The sequence below is a fragment of the Lissotriton vulgaris genome, chromosome 3_1 (assembly GCF_964263255.1).
Source record: "Lissotriton vulgaris chromosome 3_1, aLisVul1.2, whole genome shotgun sequence".
NCBI lineage: Eukaryota > Metazoa > Chordata > Amphibia > Caudata > Salamandridae > Lissotriton > Lissotriton vulgaris.
The window spans coordinates 670,211,426-670,230,528 of record NC_141689.1 but is presented as its reverse complement, the minus strand read 5'-3'; the positions used below and the strand labels follow the sequence as shown (position 1 = coordinate 670,230,528).

At 47.1% G+C, this 19,103-nt stretch overlaps 1 protein-coding gene across 17 annotated transcripts in view; it reads right to left on the bottom strand.

The window, feature by feature from the left end:
* PPIP5K2 (diphosphoinositol pentakisphosphate kinase 2) overlaps positions 1–19,103 on the bottom strand; it is a 1,400,407-nt gene that overhangs the window by 1,210,819 nt on the left and 170,485 nt on the right. For all 17 annotated transcript variants that reach the window (XM_086960990.1, XM_086960983.1, XM_086960987.1 and 14 more), the window contains exons 6-7: positions 8,421–8,575; positions 507–608 (exon numbers count right to left, since the gene is read on the bottom strand). In XM_086960990.1, coding sequence (XP_086817116.1) covers positions 507–608; positions 8,421–8,575 — 257 coding nt within the window. The remainder of the gene's footprint in view (positions 1–506; positions 609–8,420; positions 8,576–19,103) is intronic.

The window sequence follows — 19,103 nt, the reverse complement described above, 5'->3', positions numbered from 1 at the left end:
TACCTTGTCCAGTACTAGCAGAAAGAATATGATACGTTTTTGAATTCCTTACATAATTAAAGAAAAGTTAGAATTTTTCTGATCTGATTGTTTCGTCACCTCGGAGTTCTCCTCAGTGACTAGCAACATTCTTATATTGTACAGCAGGGGGTACTTTAGCCGTAAAAGAAACGCCCTGTCACTAATTAAATGTTTATTGTCTATGGGATTTTACATCAGTCCATGCATCTAAGTAATTATATTTTTCAATGGGGGTAAAAAGTGTACAGGAAATATTACGCTATTTTCACATGAACCACATTTGGACAAAAAACCTTTGACAAACAGTATCAAAGCTGAACACCAGGTCCCAATTACATATTTGTACCACCAGCTATTAATACTCAAGCTACCTTTAGGAGGAGGTTTCCCAAGGTCTTTAATTACATTATTTCCATTTTAGTAATATTAGCGAATCCACACAAATTGCATCATCAATTAAGCGACTGAGCTGACCGTCACAATACCTTTACATCCGTGCCATCAGTTGGCATGAATTCTTCATAAATGTACGAGCCTGTTTTTCTCACACTACTTTCTGGTGAATACACACTGCTTCGGCTTCCAATCTGAAAAGGGAAACAGCACAGGTTACACACAAGTTGTTTAGTAATACATTCATGCTTGTTACGTATGTGAAGTTTGGGAATTATCACTAGTCTAGTCACAGCCCAGACATTTGACTGATGGTTTATGTGAAGCTTACAAAAGTGTGAATCTTCTGCCTAAATCAGGAGGGTTCGCAAGGATACTCGAAATCTGCTCAACTGTACACATGATAGACCTGCTAAACATATATGTGAGGGCTTAAAATCTGATGTCACTTCTTGTGATGAGACTTTGTGATGTCACGCGCCACAATTTCACGCGCTGTGATGCCGCTAGCATACTGAATAATTAGGGTAGCCCCCCACTTCTTTTTTTAAGGACTTGGGTTCTGGCCGAAACCGCAAGTCACCTGCGAGTGTCATGAAACTGTAGAAGGCTGAAAGGTGTGTGAGTTAATAAAGGCTTGAAAGTCCAAGCGACTAACTTAGAGTTTACTAAATTGGGGTTAAATTACTACTATACAATAAGTATTTAGTGTTTGAAAGTAAGCTGAATAACTACAAACATTTCATTACTGAAACGTGCGCTGTTGTTGGCTACAGAGCCACACGGGAAGAGAGAAGTGAGGGTTTATTTGTTTTTTTTCCCACTCCGCCAGCATAAAGAGCATCTCCATCCCCGTTCTGATTTTAACCTAACCCCGAGGACCCTCTTATAAATATACTGGGGTACCAACAGGTTATTTACTCCCATTTTCACTCACAACCTTCAATTGGCCCACACACCCACATGCACAACTGTGGCAACTCCTAAAAATATCTCCATCAAAGAGCCCTTTTTGAGGGCCCGTGAGGGACTGCAGCGCCACCCCCACGAAGAGCAGTGCCCAATGATGATGCTTTACACTCGCAAGGGTGTGTGAGGGCACAAAAGACACAGGAGTATCTCTCCTCACTCACTCACGTTCATTCCTTTGTTTTGGAGACGCCTTGACCTATTTCTGAAACCACAATAGGCTGCAACCTTCCCACTCCCTTTAGGGAACTGGTACCACCATTAGTAATTGGTATAAATGAGTAACAACAATACTTTTATTGTAAATAATCAGAATTCATAACTACAAATGGTGCATATGTGCCATCACTAAGTGCACACTGCAGAGAGGCCAAAGTGAGGGTGAGCATGTAATCTGAACACTGTTATGGCCCACTGACTCATACATCCATTTGCCTCAGCTTATGAGTTCTAAATAAGTCAGAACAAGATTCAAGTCCCACTGAGGCATCACGAAAGGAACAGGGGGAAACATGAGTGATGCCCTTCAAGAACCTATTTACAACTGGGGACTTGAAAAGAGAGGTCTGATCAGGGAGCCTTAAGAAGGCAGAAATGGCAGAGAGGTAGCCCTTAAGAGTGCCCAGAGCAGAGCCCTGCTGGGCAAGAGAAAGAAGAAAGAGGAGAACCTCAGAAAGGGGGGCAGAGAGTGGATCCACAGCCTTTGCTGTGCACCATGCCACAAATGTGTTCCACCTGCAGGCGTATACCGATTTTGTGGAGGGACGCCTGGCTGCCAGAATCACATTGCAGACTTCAGGAGGCAAGTCAAATGGCCTCAACTGCCGCCGCTCAATCTCCACGCATGGAGGTGGAGGCTGGACAGGTTCGGGTTGAGGACCGTCCCCTGCTGCTGCGTCAGAAGGTCCTCCTGAAGAGGCAGACGAATCAGGGGATCGACTGACATGCTGAGTAGCTCGGGATACCAGTATCTTTGTGCCCAGTCCGGAGCCACAAGGATGACTTGGACTCGGTCGCGCCTGATCTTCAGCACTCTGAGCAGAAGTGGTATAGGCGGAAAGGCATACAACAGACCGCAGCTCCACTCGCGACGAAAAGCGTCTCCGAGCGAGTGCCGCCTTGGAAATTCCAACGTGCAGAACTGATGACATTGCGGGTTCTCTTCTGTGGCGAATAGATCTAACCAAGGCTTTCCCCAATGTTGAAAGAGGCCTTGCGCCATGTCCGAGTTCGGATGCCATTCGTGATCCATCAAGCACCGACGGCTGAGTTTGTCCGCCCTGGCGTTCAGGGAACCTGCCAGGTGTAGAACCACCAGGGTCCCGCCCTTATGTTCCAGCCATTGCCAGAGACGCAGAGCCTCCTGGCATAGGTTCCACGACCCCACCCGCTCTGTTTGTTGGAGTACCACCTGGCGGTGGTGTTGTCCGTGAACACCTGCACTACACTCCCCCGGACAGGGGGGAGGAATGCTTTCAGTGCAAGTCGGATAGCCAGCAGCTCCAGAAGGTTCATGTGGAGCTAGGACTCCGCCGGAGACCAGAGGCCTCTTATCTCCGCCTCTTCCATGTGGCCCCCCCAGCCCAGGAGGGACGCGTCCGTCACAACTACGTGCTCCGGTTGGGGAAGGGAGAGGGATCTGCCGCTGACCCAATCGCGGTCCGTGAGCCACCACTGCAACTGTCTTGTAGTGCCCTCTGGGATCAAGACATGGTCGGACAAGTTGCCCTGATGCTGGGCCCACTGAACCTTCAGGTCCCACTGCAGAGCCCGCATCCGCCACCTGGCGTGATGCACCAGAAGGATGCAGGAGGCCATCAGCCCCAGAAGCTGCAGCGTCAACCTGACTGAGACCCGCTGTTCCCGAGGATAAACCCGAAACTGCGCTGAGTCTAGAACCACTCTGATGAAGAGGAGCTTCTGAGAGGGGCACAGGTGTGACTTCTGCACATTGATGGAGAACCCCAGCAGGTGCAGGAGGTCGGCCGTAGTCCGGAGGTGGCTGAAAACTGTCTAGGGCGAGCGCGCCTTCAACAACCAGTCGTGGAGATAAGGGAAGACTGACAACTTCTGCCGTATAGTCTGGGAAAAAGGCCAGTGTGGAGTTGAGGATCTTCACCGGAGGGGACAATCTAGCCGCCTGCAAAATGGCGTCCCTGTCCCGGAAGTTGAAGAGACGGGCCAAGATGGGTCTTGGTGTCGCGCCTTGCTTAGGTTTACCCCGGTACTCGATGCGCTCTTTCCACAGAGAAAAAGGCAGATAGTCCCTTTGGTTGGAGCTCTTTTTTAATCAGGTCCTCCACACATACGTCAGTTGCTCTATTGCCTTCAGATTCCTGTACACCAAGAATTCTTATGTTGTTCCTTCTCGAGCGACCTTCCTGATCGTCCAGCTTTTCACGTAGTGTTTTGTTCTCTACCGCCAATTGTTGCATCGTCGTTTGAAGCTCGGAGACGTCTTCCACTAGGGACTTCGTGACCACCTCCATCGATTTCACTTTTTTAGACAATTTTTGAAAGTCGGCACGGATGAATGTGATTTCAGTGGATATTGAGCCCACCGTGGCCTGTACTTGAGTTAGTGCTCTCATGATGTCGTCCAGTGTTGTTTTCTGCGTGTTCGCCCATTCCGCCATCTTGGCAGCTGGGGCCGAAGGGGAGGAGGACGCCCCACCACTGGCAAATCTATCTATTCGGGTCTGTGTAGTGCCTCCTCTCGTGTTTTTTCCAGCCATCCTTACCCCTTCGCACCCCAAAAGTCTTGCAGAGTATATCTCCCAATCGTCCGGGGTTTCGTGGGGTCTGGTGTGTAACTGGTCGTCACCTTTCTCTGCGCGTGGACAGTAGGCCAATACCTCCCGATACGCATCTTGCTACTAGTATCTCAATATTACGGTCTTTGATGTCTCTGGTCCATTTTTTCAGTTTGACAGACTGCACGGTTTTGCTCTTTTTTATTGTGGGTATCAGGAAGGTTATGGCATGGTGATCTGACCAATCACAGGGAACAATTGATTGGATTGTAACATCTTTACTCCTTGAAATTACCCAATCTAAGGTAGCCCCTTTCGAGTGGGTTGGTTGCGTGCAGGTTTGAGTGAGGTTTAGATCTGTTAATAAGTCTTTAAGTGTGCTGATCTGTTTGTCATTCTTGTCATTACAGTGTAAATTGAAGTCGCCTAGGAATAGGTTATTCGTGTGACTGTTAGAATTAGCTGTGATGATCTCCATTAACTGTTCTATGAAAGTAGCATTATTGCCTGGTGGGTGGTAAAGCGCATGCAGGATGCATCTTTGATTACCTGCTGTTCTTACATTGAGGCCTAGGTATTCACAAGATTCGAGAGGGTCGGACTGAATTTGGTTGATATCTATATCTGATCTGTGTATGCATGCTAATCCGCCTCCTGTCTTTTTTGTCTATCTAATGTCACAATGTTATAATGAAGATCCATGACCGGGGACGAAGATTCCATTTGACATGTTTCTGTTAGGATTGTTACGTCTATTTCCTCACGAACGATGATGGCCGCGATGTCTGAGGCATGTTTTGTTGCGGACAGACAGTTGAGCAGTAGGCATAGTAGTGGTTTCCCTGCGCTACTAGAATACATTTCACTCGTATTGGCGGTTAGCTGGACTTGTTGTAGGTTGTTATGGTTGGGTTTCCTATTCTTGGACCAGGGTTTTCTGTTGGCATCGTTCAGGACTGACTTAATTACCTCCCCTTTGCTGCTAGTTTCCGGCTCATATGATTGTAATTTGACTAAGGTTTCATCGTCTGATAGGTATTTAAGATTTCTGTTCGGCCTGTTAAGATTATTTGAAAATGGTATGAATGTCTCTTTGCTCTTTTCTTGAGAGCTATGCACTAATTTTTGGACGTGTTCGATTTTGGCATGGGTGCTTACCGTGATTTCCAGTATTGTCTCTAAAGCTTGTAATGTATTTGAAAAGTCCTGTGACTTCTTATCCACTTTTGTTTGGAGAGCTTAGAGTTCTTTCGGAGGTTGTGAAGGTATTTCGGGAGTATGCGTCTGTCAGTTTCGAGTTTTGCTTGTGTCCTGAAGTTTTAGATCTTTGGTTTTTTCATTTTTGATATTTTTGTCATTGGCTCGGGAGAAAGTGTCTCCTATATTTGTTGGGTGTGATGCACTTCCTGACATCTGGTCTTCTGGTCTTAAGTTCGGAGGAAATTAATTTTGTAAGGTCTTCGTTGAACTATGTGGTGCTGTTGAATGGGGGTATGAGAGGGGTGTTAGTTTTCAAAACCTTTGTTTCTGAAAGCGGGTTTCCATTGACTGTCCTACAAGTAGATGTCACCCTCAATAGAGTCGTTGGTTCTACTCGCTGGGGTGGCATTGGGCGGTATTGGCATATGGTGTAGCGTTTTCACTTGTCTCTCCTGTTAACGTTGTGTCTCCTAGTATCATTGTAGTTTGAGGATCTAGATGTCTCTGATAGTTGTTGTGACGTCTGTGGCAGGATTGTTGGAGGTGTGTAGAGTGGCTTCTTGTATGGTCCGTTGTTGATTAGAGAGTTTTGATTTATCTACCCATTCTTTTAGCGTTGAAAAAAGATTGTCAAATTTTTCTAGCTCATTGTTAGCTGCTTGTATAAGTACAATGCCGTTCTTGTAGATAGTTATGCATAAATTCACTTTTGTTATTGTGTTATTGTATCGCATTGGTTTTAATTAACTGTGCAATAAACTAAAAAAAAAACTCTTAGTCTTGGTGATGGGATGATCATAAATTTTGTGCCATGTGGAATGTTGTTTGTGTTTTTTACGTTGAGCATCTTCGTAATGACAGTGCGCCATTTAGCCGTTTTTCTGGTGAAAAATATCAGGTCATTAATAATTAAGCCTTTGTTTAGGTTGAAATAGGGGTCAGAAATCACCAAGTCTGGATGCTTTCTAATTAGGTTGTTTTTGATTTTTTTTGCTGCATTCTTAGTTAGGTTGTGTGGATATTTTATGACAAAGGAGTTTGTTCCTGTTGATTGTAAATTGGTTCCTGCCGTATTAATTTTTTTTTTTTTTTAAACTTGAATGACAATACCAGTCTCTCGCAATTTGCAGGACTATTTGTCGTTGTTGGGTCCTCTTCACTCCCTCGGTTTTACAAATCCCTATAAAACATCATTCCCTTGAGCACTTCCAAGATGGCCGCCGTCTTAGTTGCTCAGGTTCACTCACGGTTGTGAGTCCCTTTTCTATTTCTGAGGCCAGTCCTCTTTGTATTGTTCTTACCCTGTTGTTGTCATTTTGGGAGTTGAGCTGATATGCAAGATAGAACACTTTCCGGGGCAAACATTAATATATCATGGAAAGAAGCATGGGTGGATGTCCCACTGCATGTGTGTCTGAAAATACCCACCTCAGTTTGCCTCAATTTATATCCCAATTATGTCTGCTGCGACCGCCATTTTAAAATCTAGCAGCCAGCAGCTCAGTGCGATGCTGACTTATGGTGTGTAACTGACAACACAACCACTCGCGGTGATGAGGGCTCCACAGGCCCAGTCTTGCACCGATAGGCACATCACGTCACATCACGGGGGAGGAACACAATGTTGGAGATGCCTATGTGACCCCTCCACGTCAGCCCGTGTGCGGAGCGACCAGCCAGTACAGCCACCACATCATCCGGTGATCGGGTCAGCCAAGGGGGAGGGGGCTGAAGTCGCACAGCAGGGGGTGAAGCCGCAAGAGTGACATGCGGTGAATGTCAGCCGGCACAAAGAATAATCTCTTGTCGCGCTGAGAATGCCTGTCCCTGGGGGCAAGAGGGCGGAGCCTCCAGATCGAGATGCGGCGCATCCAGCGGGAAACCCACTGTCATGAAGTCAACCGACCGGGGACTCCACACGTCTGCTGTGATGATCCGCCGCCGATGCGTGGCTCCTGGGTCCAGCAGGGGGGCCCGCAGTCGACGTGACCAGTGAGGGGACCGCAGCTATCGGGTCCAGAGGCCAAACACGTCTCGTTGATTTCCACCCGACTTTCCTCACTCTACAATCACCGGATGGTCCACTTCAACCTGCTGCAGACTGTCGGTCAGCTGGCCACAGGCGATCAACACCTCACCATGGGGATGTTGTTATCCGGCCCACATGAGTCTTGCCCGTAGCCCAGGCGCCTGTAGGAGATGGAGGGCTCGCTTGAGAATCTTCCAAGGTAGGTCAATCTCTCCTTTCGTTTCCTTATGAATGTAAAAGGAGATGGTGGATGGGGGATGGTGGATGGCGGGGATTGCTGGGGATTTAAACCGAATTGGTTATCCCCAACCCACAGAGCTCTAGCACTGTGCTCCCCTCTTAGCGGCCAACTTCTTTCAGCTGCTGCCAGTCAGCAGCTGCCCCATCCTGACGCTCGGACTGAGTTATTAAAAAATAAGATAGTAGTACATTACGGTATTACCATTTTATTTTTCATCTCTATGGCCTGAGGGCATTTCAATAGGTGGGGCGACACTCCTCCGCCTTAACTGAGGAGCCGCCCCTTTTATCTGAATACAGTATGCTAACCTGAAAACTGCAAAGGGGACTTGGGAAGGCCCATGCCTAAAACATTTCTTAAAATTAAAAAAAATATTATGTATATTTTTGGTGGGCGCATGAATAATGTATAGAAAGACACAAATTTGAATTTTTATGGGTGCACTTCACGCAGCCCTATGATGTCAGTCACAACTTGAAAACACCCCATTTTCAATATCTCTAACGTGTAGAGACGAGAGAATCTGGCCAAACCACTTCTAACTTTGCTATTCAATTAAGTTTAACTACAAATTTACAGCCATTCCTTTTTGATACTCTCGTACTGTGTAAATATGGAAGTTCGACTGTTCTCTCAATTTACATCAAATAAACTAATGAAAGAGATTAAGACCAAATTCTGCGTGCTCAGTGAAGGTTTTATAACTAACATCGGTCTAAACCTGGAGCTCTTTTCACTGCATTATCCACTTAAAATGTTTAACACTTGGCTCATGAAAACCTTATAACTTACATTTCAATATAATATATCTCACCTTACGAAAAAGCCTTTGGCTCCCCCCTCCTGCAGATGTTGGGTAATAAATGTAAACATTGTGGTCCTCTGCACTGACTGGTTTTTCAACAAATGGCTTTTGGAATATTTCCCCGTTCACCTCCACGTGATCTTCTCCTTCAATCATATTACATTCTATGGAAAAAGGAACATAATAGAAATGCGCATATCAGACTTTTCTCGATCAAATATTGAGGTCAAGAAAAAATATATATTTATTTCCTAAAAGGCCTTTTTGAGTAAACGGACAATACTCTAAGCTTCTCAAACCATAGTACATCTACAACTACCGAAAGCACCACCATATCTTTAAGTTTATTTTTTAACTAAACACACAGAAAGCAGCATCTTCTAAATTGCTAGTTTAATTCAGCAAAAATAATGAAGAGGCACAGGACGTAAAGAGTAAAATAAAGATGTAAATATTATTAAAACAGGGAAGATGGCGGTCGCATCTCAGAGCTCCCACCAGATCCCCAAGAACCATGCACCATCCAGAGTCATCCAGCGCCCACAGGCAACCACGACACTCTCCCTCATAAGGAGAACTGCTTATCTTGATCTGGGAGCATTTATGGCAACGTTTTTGGCCACACTGCAAGGCTGTCAACGCATTGAGCCCACAGCCGACTGTGTGGAAGCCGGCCTATCGCTCGCCTGAACTGGCACAGGAAGGAAGTCTGCCTTTCCTCTTCCCATCGCTGGAGCTTGTGGCTGGATAGGGCAGAGGACGCAGAGGGTCGTGCACGCCATAATAATGTGTGCATTTTAGGGATGTGGGAGGGCACAGAATAGCCCCACTCAGCGTTGTTATCGAACAAGGGCTCCAGGCGATGGTTGCCCCACAAAGTCTTTCTGCTTTATCTACTGTGGAACGGGCATACAGGGTGCTAACATGCCAGCTCACCGCCAGGAACACCACCATGGTATTCTCAACTTTAGAGATCTGGATGCCCTGCTACAGAAGCCAGGGAGAAAGAGCCCATTCTTCTGGACAACGCAACTGTGTCACTTCTCCCAGACAACACACTGGAGGTCTGTGCCGCCTTCCTGGCTGCCAATAAACATCTACGGGCTCAAGGATTCTGTATGCGCTGAGAATTCCAGTGCGCTTGAGTGGCCCACAATTAGCAAAATGTTTTTTTGACACCCCAGAGGGGGTATGGGACTGGTTAGAGCAATTCTACCCCAATGCATGCCATCCTCCTCCATCCGGTCAGCCAAACAGGGAACTGGGGGGTCCTCCTGCTACGTCGCCGAGTACTCTCCCAGAGGAGGGCCTCTACGTCGGTCCCCTCTCCTATCCCTGGTAACACCCATAAACACACACTGCACTACCCAGTTGGAGATAAATGAGGCTTTCGGTGTATACTATACCCAGCTGTATGAAGCTCGCTCCTCCCAGTCCTCCACAGACGTAGATGCTTTCCTGTGTGATCGAAGGCTTCCACAGGTCTCAGCAGTGAAGAGAACGGAACTGGATGCCCTGCTGTCACCTGGCAAACTACGCCAGGCAATTAGTCCCATGGCATGTAACAAAACACTGGGAATAGATGGTTCACCCATTGAATTTTATTCCACGTACGCTCGCGATTGGTTCTGCAACTGGAGAAACTTTACAAAGCCTTGCTTGACGAGCTAACAGCCACCTATCACTTGCCAGGCCATGGTTACCTCTTTACTTAAACTTGGATGGACCCCAAAAGACGTCTCTTCTTATAGGCCACTCTCCCTTCTGACCTCAGTGTATAAAATACTGAGTAAAGTGCGGACGCGACGTCTGCTCCCCCTACTTTTTGACCGGATCCATATTGACCAATGCGGTTTCGTTCGGTGCTGAAGCACCTCTAAACATACAGCAAGTTGGGGCCGTGGCTAAGATGGCTGCGGAGTAGGACATGCTTTACAGTCCCTCCGGCGCCGCCTGCACATCGCGTTGTATTTCGCCCTACTACTGCCCATCTGTGCTGGCCGCGGGGGGTCTTCGGTCTCCCCTCGCATCCTAGCCTTTGGAGGGGGCCCTATTTCCGCAACCCGGTGCGGCGTTCTGTCTTCTGGGGAAGTGCGGCCCGGGTGCGGCGGCGGCGCGGCAGCCTTGGCTGGTCAGGGCGCTTGGTGCGGCTGTTGGTCGGCGGAGACATGGCAGTGCGGAGGGGCGGATGCTGCCGGGAGGTGAGGTGCGGCGAGAGAAGGCGGCTGCCTGACCTGGGGCCGAGCTTTCGGTCCACGAGCCGGCGGACGGCGGGGGGCCTAGCGGGGAGAGCGGGCCCACACTCCTTCCTTCTCGTCCATGGCGAGCCCCTGATGCCTGGAACGCTTTGGTGGACACCCCCTTGCCTGATTTGCAGTGAGGCCCGGCGCTGTGTGTAGGGGGCACAGTGTGGCATCAGTTCGACCCCGAAAGTGTGCGGCAGCGCAGCCTGCGGGCCGGCAGCGGGGGTGGGTGGCCACTCTTCTGAGGAGCGTAGCGTGTGCCTGCACGGATGGGACCTGGGGGGCCTACAGAGAGTGTGCGGCCTACCATTGGCCCGCGGGTAGCATCCTTGCACCTGCGAAGGAGCCCCGCCTTGACTGGCAATTGTGTGCAGCGCGTGGAGTGAGCTTGCTCTCCTAAGGGGCGCCTGAAGCTTTATCTCTATTTTGGAGTGGATGTGGGAGCATTGGTCGCCTACTCGGTCCGTGTATCAGCGGAAGGCGGGGCAGCGTGACTCAGTACCGGGGGCGGTCCTCCCTTGAGCGGTCCTGCTGTGGGGCGAGTGGTCGGCCCTCCATCTGCTTCCCATACAAATGTTGCTACGCTTACTACCTGACCTCCCGGTGGTGCCCTTCGCCCCCTGACAGACGATCGCCGTGGCCTGGGGAGGCTGCTGGTCCTCCGAGGCGTTAATCGGTGTCCTGATCGTATGGTGGCTCCCCTCTCCTGGAGGGGCACGAGGCCTAGGTGGTACTTTGGCGCGCAGAGCTCAGGTCTGGGCTGGCGTTTGGGCAATGACATGTGGGCCCTCGGCTGTGCCTCCTGAGAGCCGACTACACCTTTGCCCTATCTCTGTGCTTTGGGCAGCGGGCCCCTCCCGGGGGCGAGATGGCGGCTGCCAGGAATCGGAGTGATAAACCTCTCAAGGATCTGCTCCAGAAAGTGACGGGGCAGTCTGCCTCTCCGCCTGCTGGCAAATTGCCGCACTCTGAGGACAATGAGTTACCTGCGACCAAGGCATTCAGACTCGAACTGTTCTCTGCCATAAAGGAAGACATTTTAAAGCTCCGCTCGCAGCTCACCTCAGATCTGCGTGAGATGCAGCGTGATATGGATGCTCTTGGAGAGCAAGTGGCGACACTGGAGGAGCATGACCTGGGAACAGCGGAGGACATTCACCGACTTCAGCAAGATGTACTTCACCTCACGGAACAAAATCTGGACCTCCAGGCGCACGTCGAGGACTTAGAGAACAGGTCCCGGCGGAACAATATTAGAATCCGGGCAGTTCCGTGGAAAGGAGAGGGGGATGACCTGCGTGAGTATGTTGGGGGACTTTTTCGGCAAACTGGTCCAAGTTCAGTCACTGGACTCGGCCTTCGAGATATTGGGTCTGGAGTGGACCGCATCTATGCCTGGAAGCAGCAGGTCGCCTGCTAGACAGCGCAGGCGCTCCACGGAATGGCAGCGTGTTGGGAAGCTCTCTACATCTGCGAAACCGGATATGTCCGCAAGTCTGTTGGAGAGGGAGGCTGCTGTCACCTCCATGGCACTGGTAACCAATAAACCTGGGGTCTCGTGAGGCCCATCAGACTGGCCCTAGTAGGGTATATATCTTGCGCCGGAGGAAGGCGGTTCTCCAATGAAGAGTTGTTGCACTACTATGTCCTTGGAAGTTAGTGTGTCCTGTATCAGGAACCGGAAGTGTTCGATGAAGGTGCCATGTTCTCCTGCTATTTGGTCCGGTCTGACAGATTGTTGTTACTTTTGGAAAACTCAGAGTCTTCTCCCCTTTGGGGTTTTCATGTGGTTGGGGTTGGGGTGGGGGGCTTGGTTGGGGGTTTGGGGTTGTTTTGGGGGCTCCGCATCAGCTTTCAGGGGACCTGGGCGAGGACTCAGGGTGCAGTGGGGGCACCGTGGCATCATAAGGGGCACTGGCGCTAAGCGTTGCATTAGCTTTCCCCCCCCTCTTCTAGGTGTTATGGGTAGGGACTTAAAAATTGTGAGCCTAAATGTTAGGGGTCTAAGTAGCCCTGTTAAGCGCTCAGCTCTCCTGTCCCTCTTGGAGAATGCGGAAGGCGATGTGTGCCTGCTTTAGGAGACTCACCTCCTCTCTAAAGATATTAAGCGCATGGCAGATAAACGCTTCCCGCTGCAATTATGGTCCTCAGGTCCGGCTAATAAGCATGGGGTGGTGATTAATTTTAGCGCATGTGCGCACTGCAAAGTTCTTTCTCAGGTTGTGGATATTAAGGGAAGGTTTTTGGCTGTCCGCGTCCAATGGGGGGGGGAGACGCAGATCACAATAGGGTCCATATATGCTCCGAACGAGAAACAGGAGCCTTTCTTGCAGGCGGCCCTTTCTGAGGTGTTAGCGTCGCCGGACGCATTGATTCTTGTGGGTGGTGATCTGAATATTTTGATGGACGCGGGAGTGGACAGGTCTGACCAGAGGTCTCACCAAGCGGGGGCAATGTTGCAGGGAGGGAGACAGTGGCTTCTGGAGGGAGGTTTGCATGATGTATGCCTGTTCAGCACCCCCTAGAGCGCAATTACACCTACTACTCTGCAGCTCAAACGTAAGCGCGCTTGGACTACTTTTTGGCCACGTTCTCTCTCTTACCTTATCTGTCAGCAGCCAAAATCACGCCACGCTCCCTGTCAGATCATGCTCTTATCTCAGTTTTGCTCACCTCCCATGGCGATCAGCCACCGCCGTCTGGCTGCCGCCTTCGCGACTCCTTGCTTCATTCGGACTCAATGGTCACGTGGATACGAGACACTATTACCCACTATCTTTCCGATAATGATTTGAAGGGTACACCACTAGCGTCGGTCTAGGAGGCCTTGAAATTAGTGGTGCGGGGAGAGTTTATAGCTCTTGCAGCAACGTATTCTCGATTGCGCAAAGAGAAGCGTGCTGAGTTGGAGAAGGAGGTTTGCGACTTGGAGGCGATACATAAGAGAACTGAGGCCCGAGGGTCTGGAGGGAGTTTGAAACGAAAAGACGCATGTTAAAGCACCTTGATCTAGACAGAGCTGCACATGCCCTATTGCGCTTGCGACACAAGTTTTATCTCAGCGGGGACAAGGGGGGAGATGCTGGCGCACAGATTGCGGGCACAAACTCAGTTGACGACTATCCAATCCATTAGGGACCCTCAAGCAGTTGAGCAAGCCACTGATGCCCTCATTGTGGACTCCTTTCGACAGTTTTATCAGACCCTATACAGGAGGGAGGACGCAGCCTCTGGGGGAGTGGCAGACTACTTAGCGCCTGTGGCATTACGCCCCTCTTTCAGACGTCGGTGGATGCTTTAGATTCAGGAATCCGCATAGAGGAGGTCATATCGCGATTGCTCGGCTTACTTGCAACTTACTTGTGGAGCTGGCTCCTCTTTTAACCAGTCTCTTTAACTCCTTTCTTGATACAGGAGCAGTGACACCTTCCATGGCTGAGGCGGCGATTATGGTTATTCTTAAACCTGGGAATGACCCTAATGATTGTGGTTCGTACAGACCTATCTCGCAGCTCAATATTGATGCAAAATTGTTCGCGAGTGTGCTGGCTGCAAGACTCAGCCCTTTAATGGATGGGATCATTGATCCGGATCAGGCAGGATTCTTGAAGAAAAAAAAACTCAGCCTTGGACATTGATAAAGTCAATAGGAAATCCTTTCAAAAAATTTGTGAGAGTCCAAAAAAATTCAAATCTAGCTAGATGTTCAGGTCAAAAAATTGAGACCGCAAACCCAGTTCATCCTAATAATGAATAGGTAAAATAAGCAGCAACAGGAAGTCACTGTTATCTGAAAACAGATAAGCCATCCAATTCAACAAATAGAAAGAACATACATGTTCTTCGATTCCTGGAGCCTCTTGCACCATCAGAGGACAACTCTGTGGGTGCTCGAGGAAACTGCGAGCCAAGAAATCTTGCACCACTGCGAACACATTCCAACGACCCAGAATACCATGCATCGCTGCAAAGGCCATAATCCCTCCATCAGAACAAAGCAATTTATGAGTAACTAAGGGACTCATAAGTTGATTATAATCAGCATCGGGAGACACCGTATTGCAGACACACAAATCCAGGGATCATTCGAAGTCACAACTCAGGCAATGGAAAACAGGCTGAACGCATGTAAAGTAGGAAAATCGAAACGATAATCCATACGCTGCACTCAGTGTAGCAAGCGTCAGCGCACCATAGTACTCAAGCATCCGGGCGCGAAGGAGCCCTAGCCAAGACAGCCCGTCCTGCAACACAGGATGTGCATCCATTTTGAAATAGACTGAACAGCAATAGCACGCCAGCAGCAAGAGCCAGTAGTAAGGGAAATCCACCAAACAGGCTGGATAAAATAGAATGGAAGAAAGCTGGAATGACTCCGAAAATCTTTTGGAAGGAAGTCACCAAGCCACTGCTTACAACTTTAAAAAAGTGAGCCAGCCCCGAAGTGGATGATGCATTGAAGATAGTATGAATTAATTCACCGAAGTGCAAAGGCAAATCAGTATTTAATAAGGCATGTACTTCTGTGCGGGTGTTAGCCACGTGAAGGACAAATGTTTCAAGAGCAGATATGAGGGCAACTTCTTTCTGGGACAATAGAGCTCTTATGCGACTCATCCTATTGAACTCTGCTTTCAAGGTCGGAATCTTAGGCCAGATGGAAACATCAAGTTTCCCATGCGGGGGTGGATACATTACATTCTTGCAACAAACTACACGTTCACTGAGTGTAACAACATAAGCAATCCCTTTAATTAACCCACAACAATCCTCATTGTTCAAAAATAAATAACTCCCGTTAGTCAGCAACGTGAATGTGGGAACTGTTGCAGGCACGGGTGTACCTTTCAAAACACTGGCTAATTTAGGCTCATTTTGGTTGCAAGAGCAATGTAATTGGATATGTCGACACATTAAGGAATGATCCGGCGTTTCAGTGCATTCTTCACCATTCAAATAAACTTCTCTCCCCTCCCTAAGACATCTGTATGTAAAAGGAAGCGACCAGGCTTCATGGAGATAGGAACTTCCTAGAGGCTCGTATCTGCCAATGGCAAAATACTTCACACAATTTGTAACTGCAAATAAAGGAAATGGAAGAGTAATTAAACCATGAATAAGCCATGTAGCAGCATTGGCTTCCGCCACAGGAAACGGTAAAGGCTCCAACTTCTCAATGTGTAACATGGAAAAAGAAGCATCCTTCATTGATAGTAAGCGTTGCTTGTCAGTCAAATTAAAGGGGGCAAACAAGGAGGACGTATTCAAGTAATGCCATGGCACTTAAGAGGCCTTAAGGGTCTGCAATGTCCATGCAAACTGCATAATGGAATGCAATTGATTTTGACCTTGGTACAGGGCAGACACCTCATCTTGCACAATATCCACAACAGATGACACAATATTATCTAATGTGTAAATGCGGGAAGAGAGCGTGTTAATGCTGTTATCTACAACTGCTAGCACTTTTTCTAAATTAGCTTGATCTATAGCCCTAAGGCGGGTAGCCGCCTCAATCTGGGAAGCTTTCCAGAATTCGTTATAAACAGCATATATCTATCTTTTAAATCTACCTTTAATAAAATCATTCAAATAAACATCATCAGTCAGTTTAGATAAATGCAGTTTAACCGACGCAAAGGTAGAATGTCTGAGCCAGTTCTGACACAATTTGCCTACAGAATAGGTAGTCAGAGAATGGCCACTTTCAAAACGGGGATCTACCCTGGCCTGTGTAAAGCCGTGAGCTAAACCCAGAAAACGATGCTGGCATGAATCAGCACTTCTGTGCCAGAGCAACCAGCCTTCGGGATCCAAACTGGATATGTTACAGGAGGAATTCAATAATAGAGTTTGTAACTCTCTCATGGAAAATTTAGTAAAATTACCCCAACCGGAATATTCCTCTAAATCAGGAAAGGAAGGAGCATTCAATCTTTTAGGTTTAGCCAATCCAAAGCATGTTGTTTGTGAAATAGTAGAAATCAAAAACAACATATGGTTCGGGATGAGGCAAGCACGGTGCAAAACCTCAGTGCCTTGCACTTGCCAGCTTTTAGAACCCCCAAACTGATTTAGGGTCAATTGTATCCTTCCACAACTCGTAGCTCCCAACAGCCAACTGGTCAAGAAAGGACTTCGAATGCAATAATTTAGTATCGGTAAGTCTAACTTTGGATATGGATTGATCACCCATTTTAAAATAAAAGGCATTTGGATTAGATTGATTAAAATCTGTAAAATAAGTGAACCTTTTCAAAAAGGTAGCAGAACTGCCTTGTATAGGAGCTGGACAGTGTTCCCACTAGGTGTAATTTACAGTGAGTCTCCTGGTATTAGCTTTATGCAGGTAGTGATTGCCAAAATGTTGATAACAATACAAATCACCGTAATTAGCAGACTCCAAGTACAAATCTTCAGCATCAAAGCCAGCATAATATTTCAAATCAGAAAACAATGATTCAACAGCCTGAACATCCCAATCATCCGAACGTATATTTTCTTTAACCACATCTCCCATTGATACTCTAAGCCCATTAGGGACATTTATAACCTCAGTGGGCCCATGAATTTAAAATCGAACAGCATCCCATACAATCCCATCTAAGACAGGCCAAGCAGTGATGTTAACAAAAGCCAGGTCTCTCTGCACTCTATGTGATGAGGAATGGGGAGCCAAAGTTCTATTGATATGTCAAATGCAAGTTCTCTCCTGGACATAGTGTCCATTGATGAGAAGCAAAAAATAAAATACAAAACCGATTGTCATAAAAAGGTAAATCGAAAAAAGCACCATCCAAATATAAGTCCAAGGGGGAATCAAAAACATTTTTTTAAACAGTCTTGCCAAATTAGAAATCTTCGAGGGCTTTTTAGATGTGTGGGATACAGTGTCAAATGAAAATCCTGATTCTGTAGCCAAGCGAGTTTGCAAATCAGGCATCGATATGTCAGTAGGATAATTATATTCAGTTTCATCATGTAGAGTACCAGACAGTATACTCAATAATCAAAATTGCAGGCAACTCGAGAGCAACATCAGGCACAGGATTGGAAACCGGTGCCAAAACAGAATTTCTCAAAATCGAAGGACATGTGACTGCCGGGGTCATAATAAAAAGAATTGGCCACTCTGTGTATCTTGACATTGTCAATGGAGATATACCTGTTCTCCTTACGACCTGGAAGTGGTGGTAAAATGACTGTTCTTGTGCCCTTCACTCCAAGCACTGGAACTGGAGCTCGATAAGTGGTTCATTTTCAAACTAACTATAGTTCTACTGCAAAATGCCCTACAAATATACTTAAAAACAAACAATAGGGGTTACTAAAACATTAATGGAGACAAAGTAAAAAGGAAAATTATATAATTGATGAATACAACAAAGTAGAATAAATTAAAACGGAAATGTACAATGACAAATGAGAAACTAAATCTGGCAGCCAATTGCAAGTGTAGGGGCTCAGTAATGGAGGAATGAAATAAAAAATATATTGCGTTAAAAAAATTAACTAAAATATGTAATTTGTATGTTGTTTTTGTATATGACAAAAGGTATGATGGAATATTTAAGATTCCATTATGTTATGTTAAGTTATATTAATAGTAAATTTCTAACGCACACGTTGACCTTCAGGTCTCTTGGCGCTGGGAGTAGAATTGGAGAGATAGAAACAAGTCCAGTCTAATTATGGAGTAAAAAGCCAAGTCTTTAACATTTTTCTGAAGCGCAGGTAGTTTTCTTCAAGTCTCAGGGTTATAGGCAGAGAATTCCACAATTTCGGGCCCAGTATAGAGAACCTTGCCACACCTGTGCATTTGTGTCTTAATCACGGGACTGTCAGTAGATTTGTATGCATGGCTCTTAAGTTGCGATAAGGGGAATATTTGAGGATTCTCGAAGATATGTGTTTGGGACCCATACCACATATGGCTTTGGCTTTGGATAGGATGGATCCGGTTTTAAACAGAGAGCGCTGCTTCCGGGAGCCAGTGAACCTCTTTTAACAGTGGTCTAATATGACATTGTCTGTCTTGTTGGTAAATAATTCTAGCTGCTTGATTCTGAATCATTTGCAGACAAGGTTTCTGACTTTGTAGGGAGGCCAAGGTACATCGCGTTTCCGTAATCAATTTTGGAAAGTATCAAGGCAATAAGGATTTGGATGCTGGTGTCTCTGCTGAAAAATCTTCTGATCTTTCGCTGTTTCCAAAGTTGGACGAAGTAAGCACAGGTAACTGAGCCGATCTGCAAGCTCATAGAGAGATCTGAATCTATTTGTATGCCCAGGCTCCTAATCACAGGCTTAGGGAGAGGTACCGTGCCAAACTCCAAAGGTCAGTGTGCAGGAGTCCAATGCAGGAGCTTATTTTGGGGAATTCAGTTTTAACTGGTTGCTGTTCATCCAATTCTTGATGAATAGCATTGATTTCCTAAGAAAATCCTCT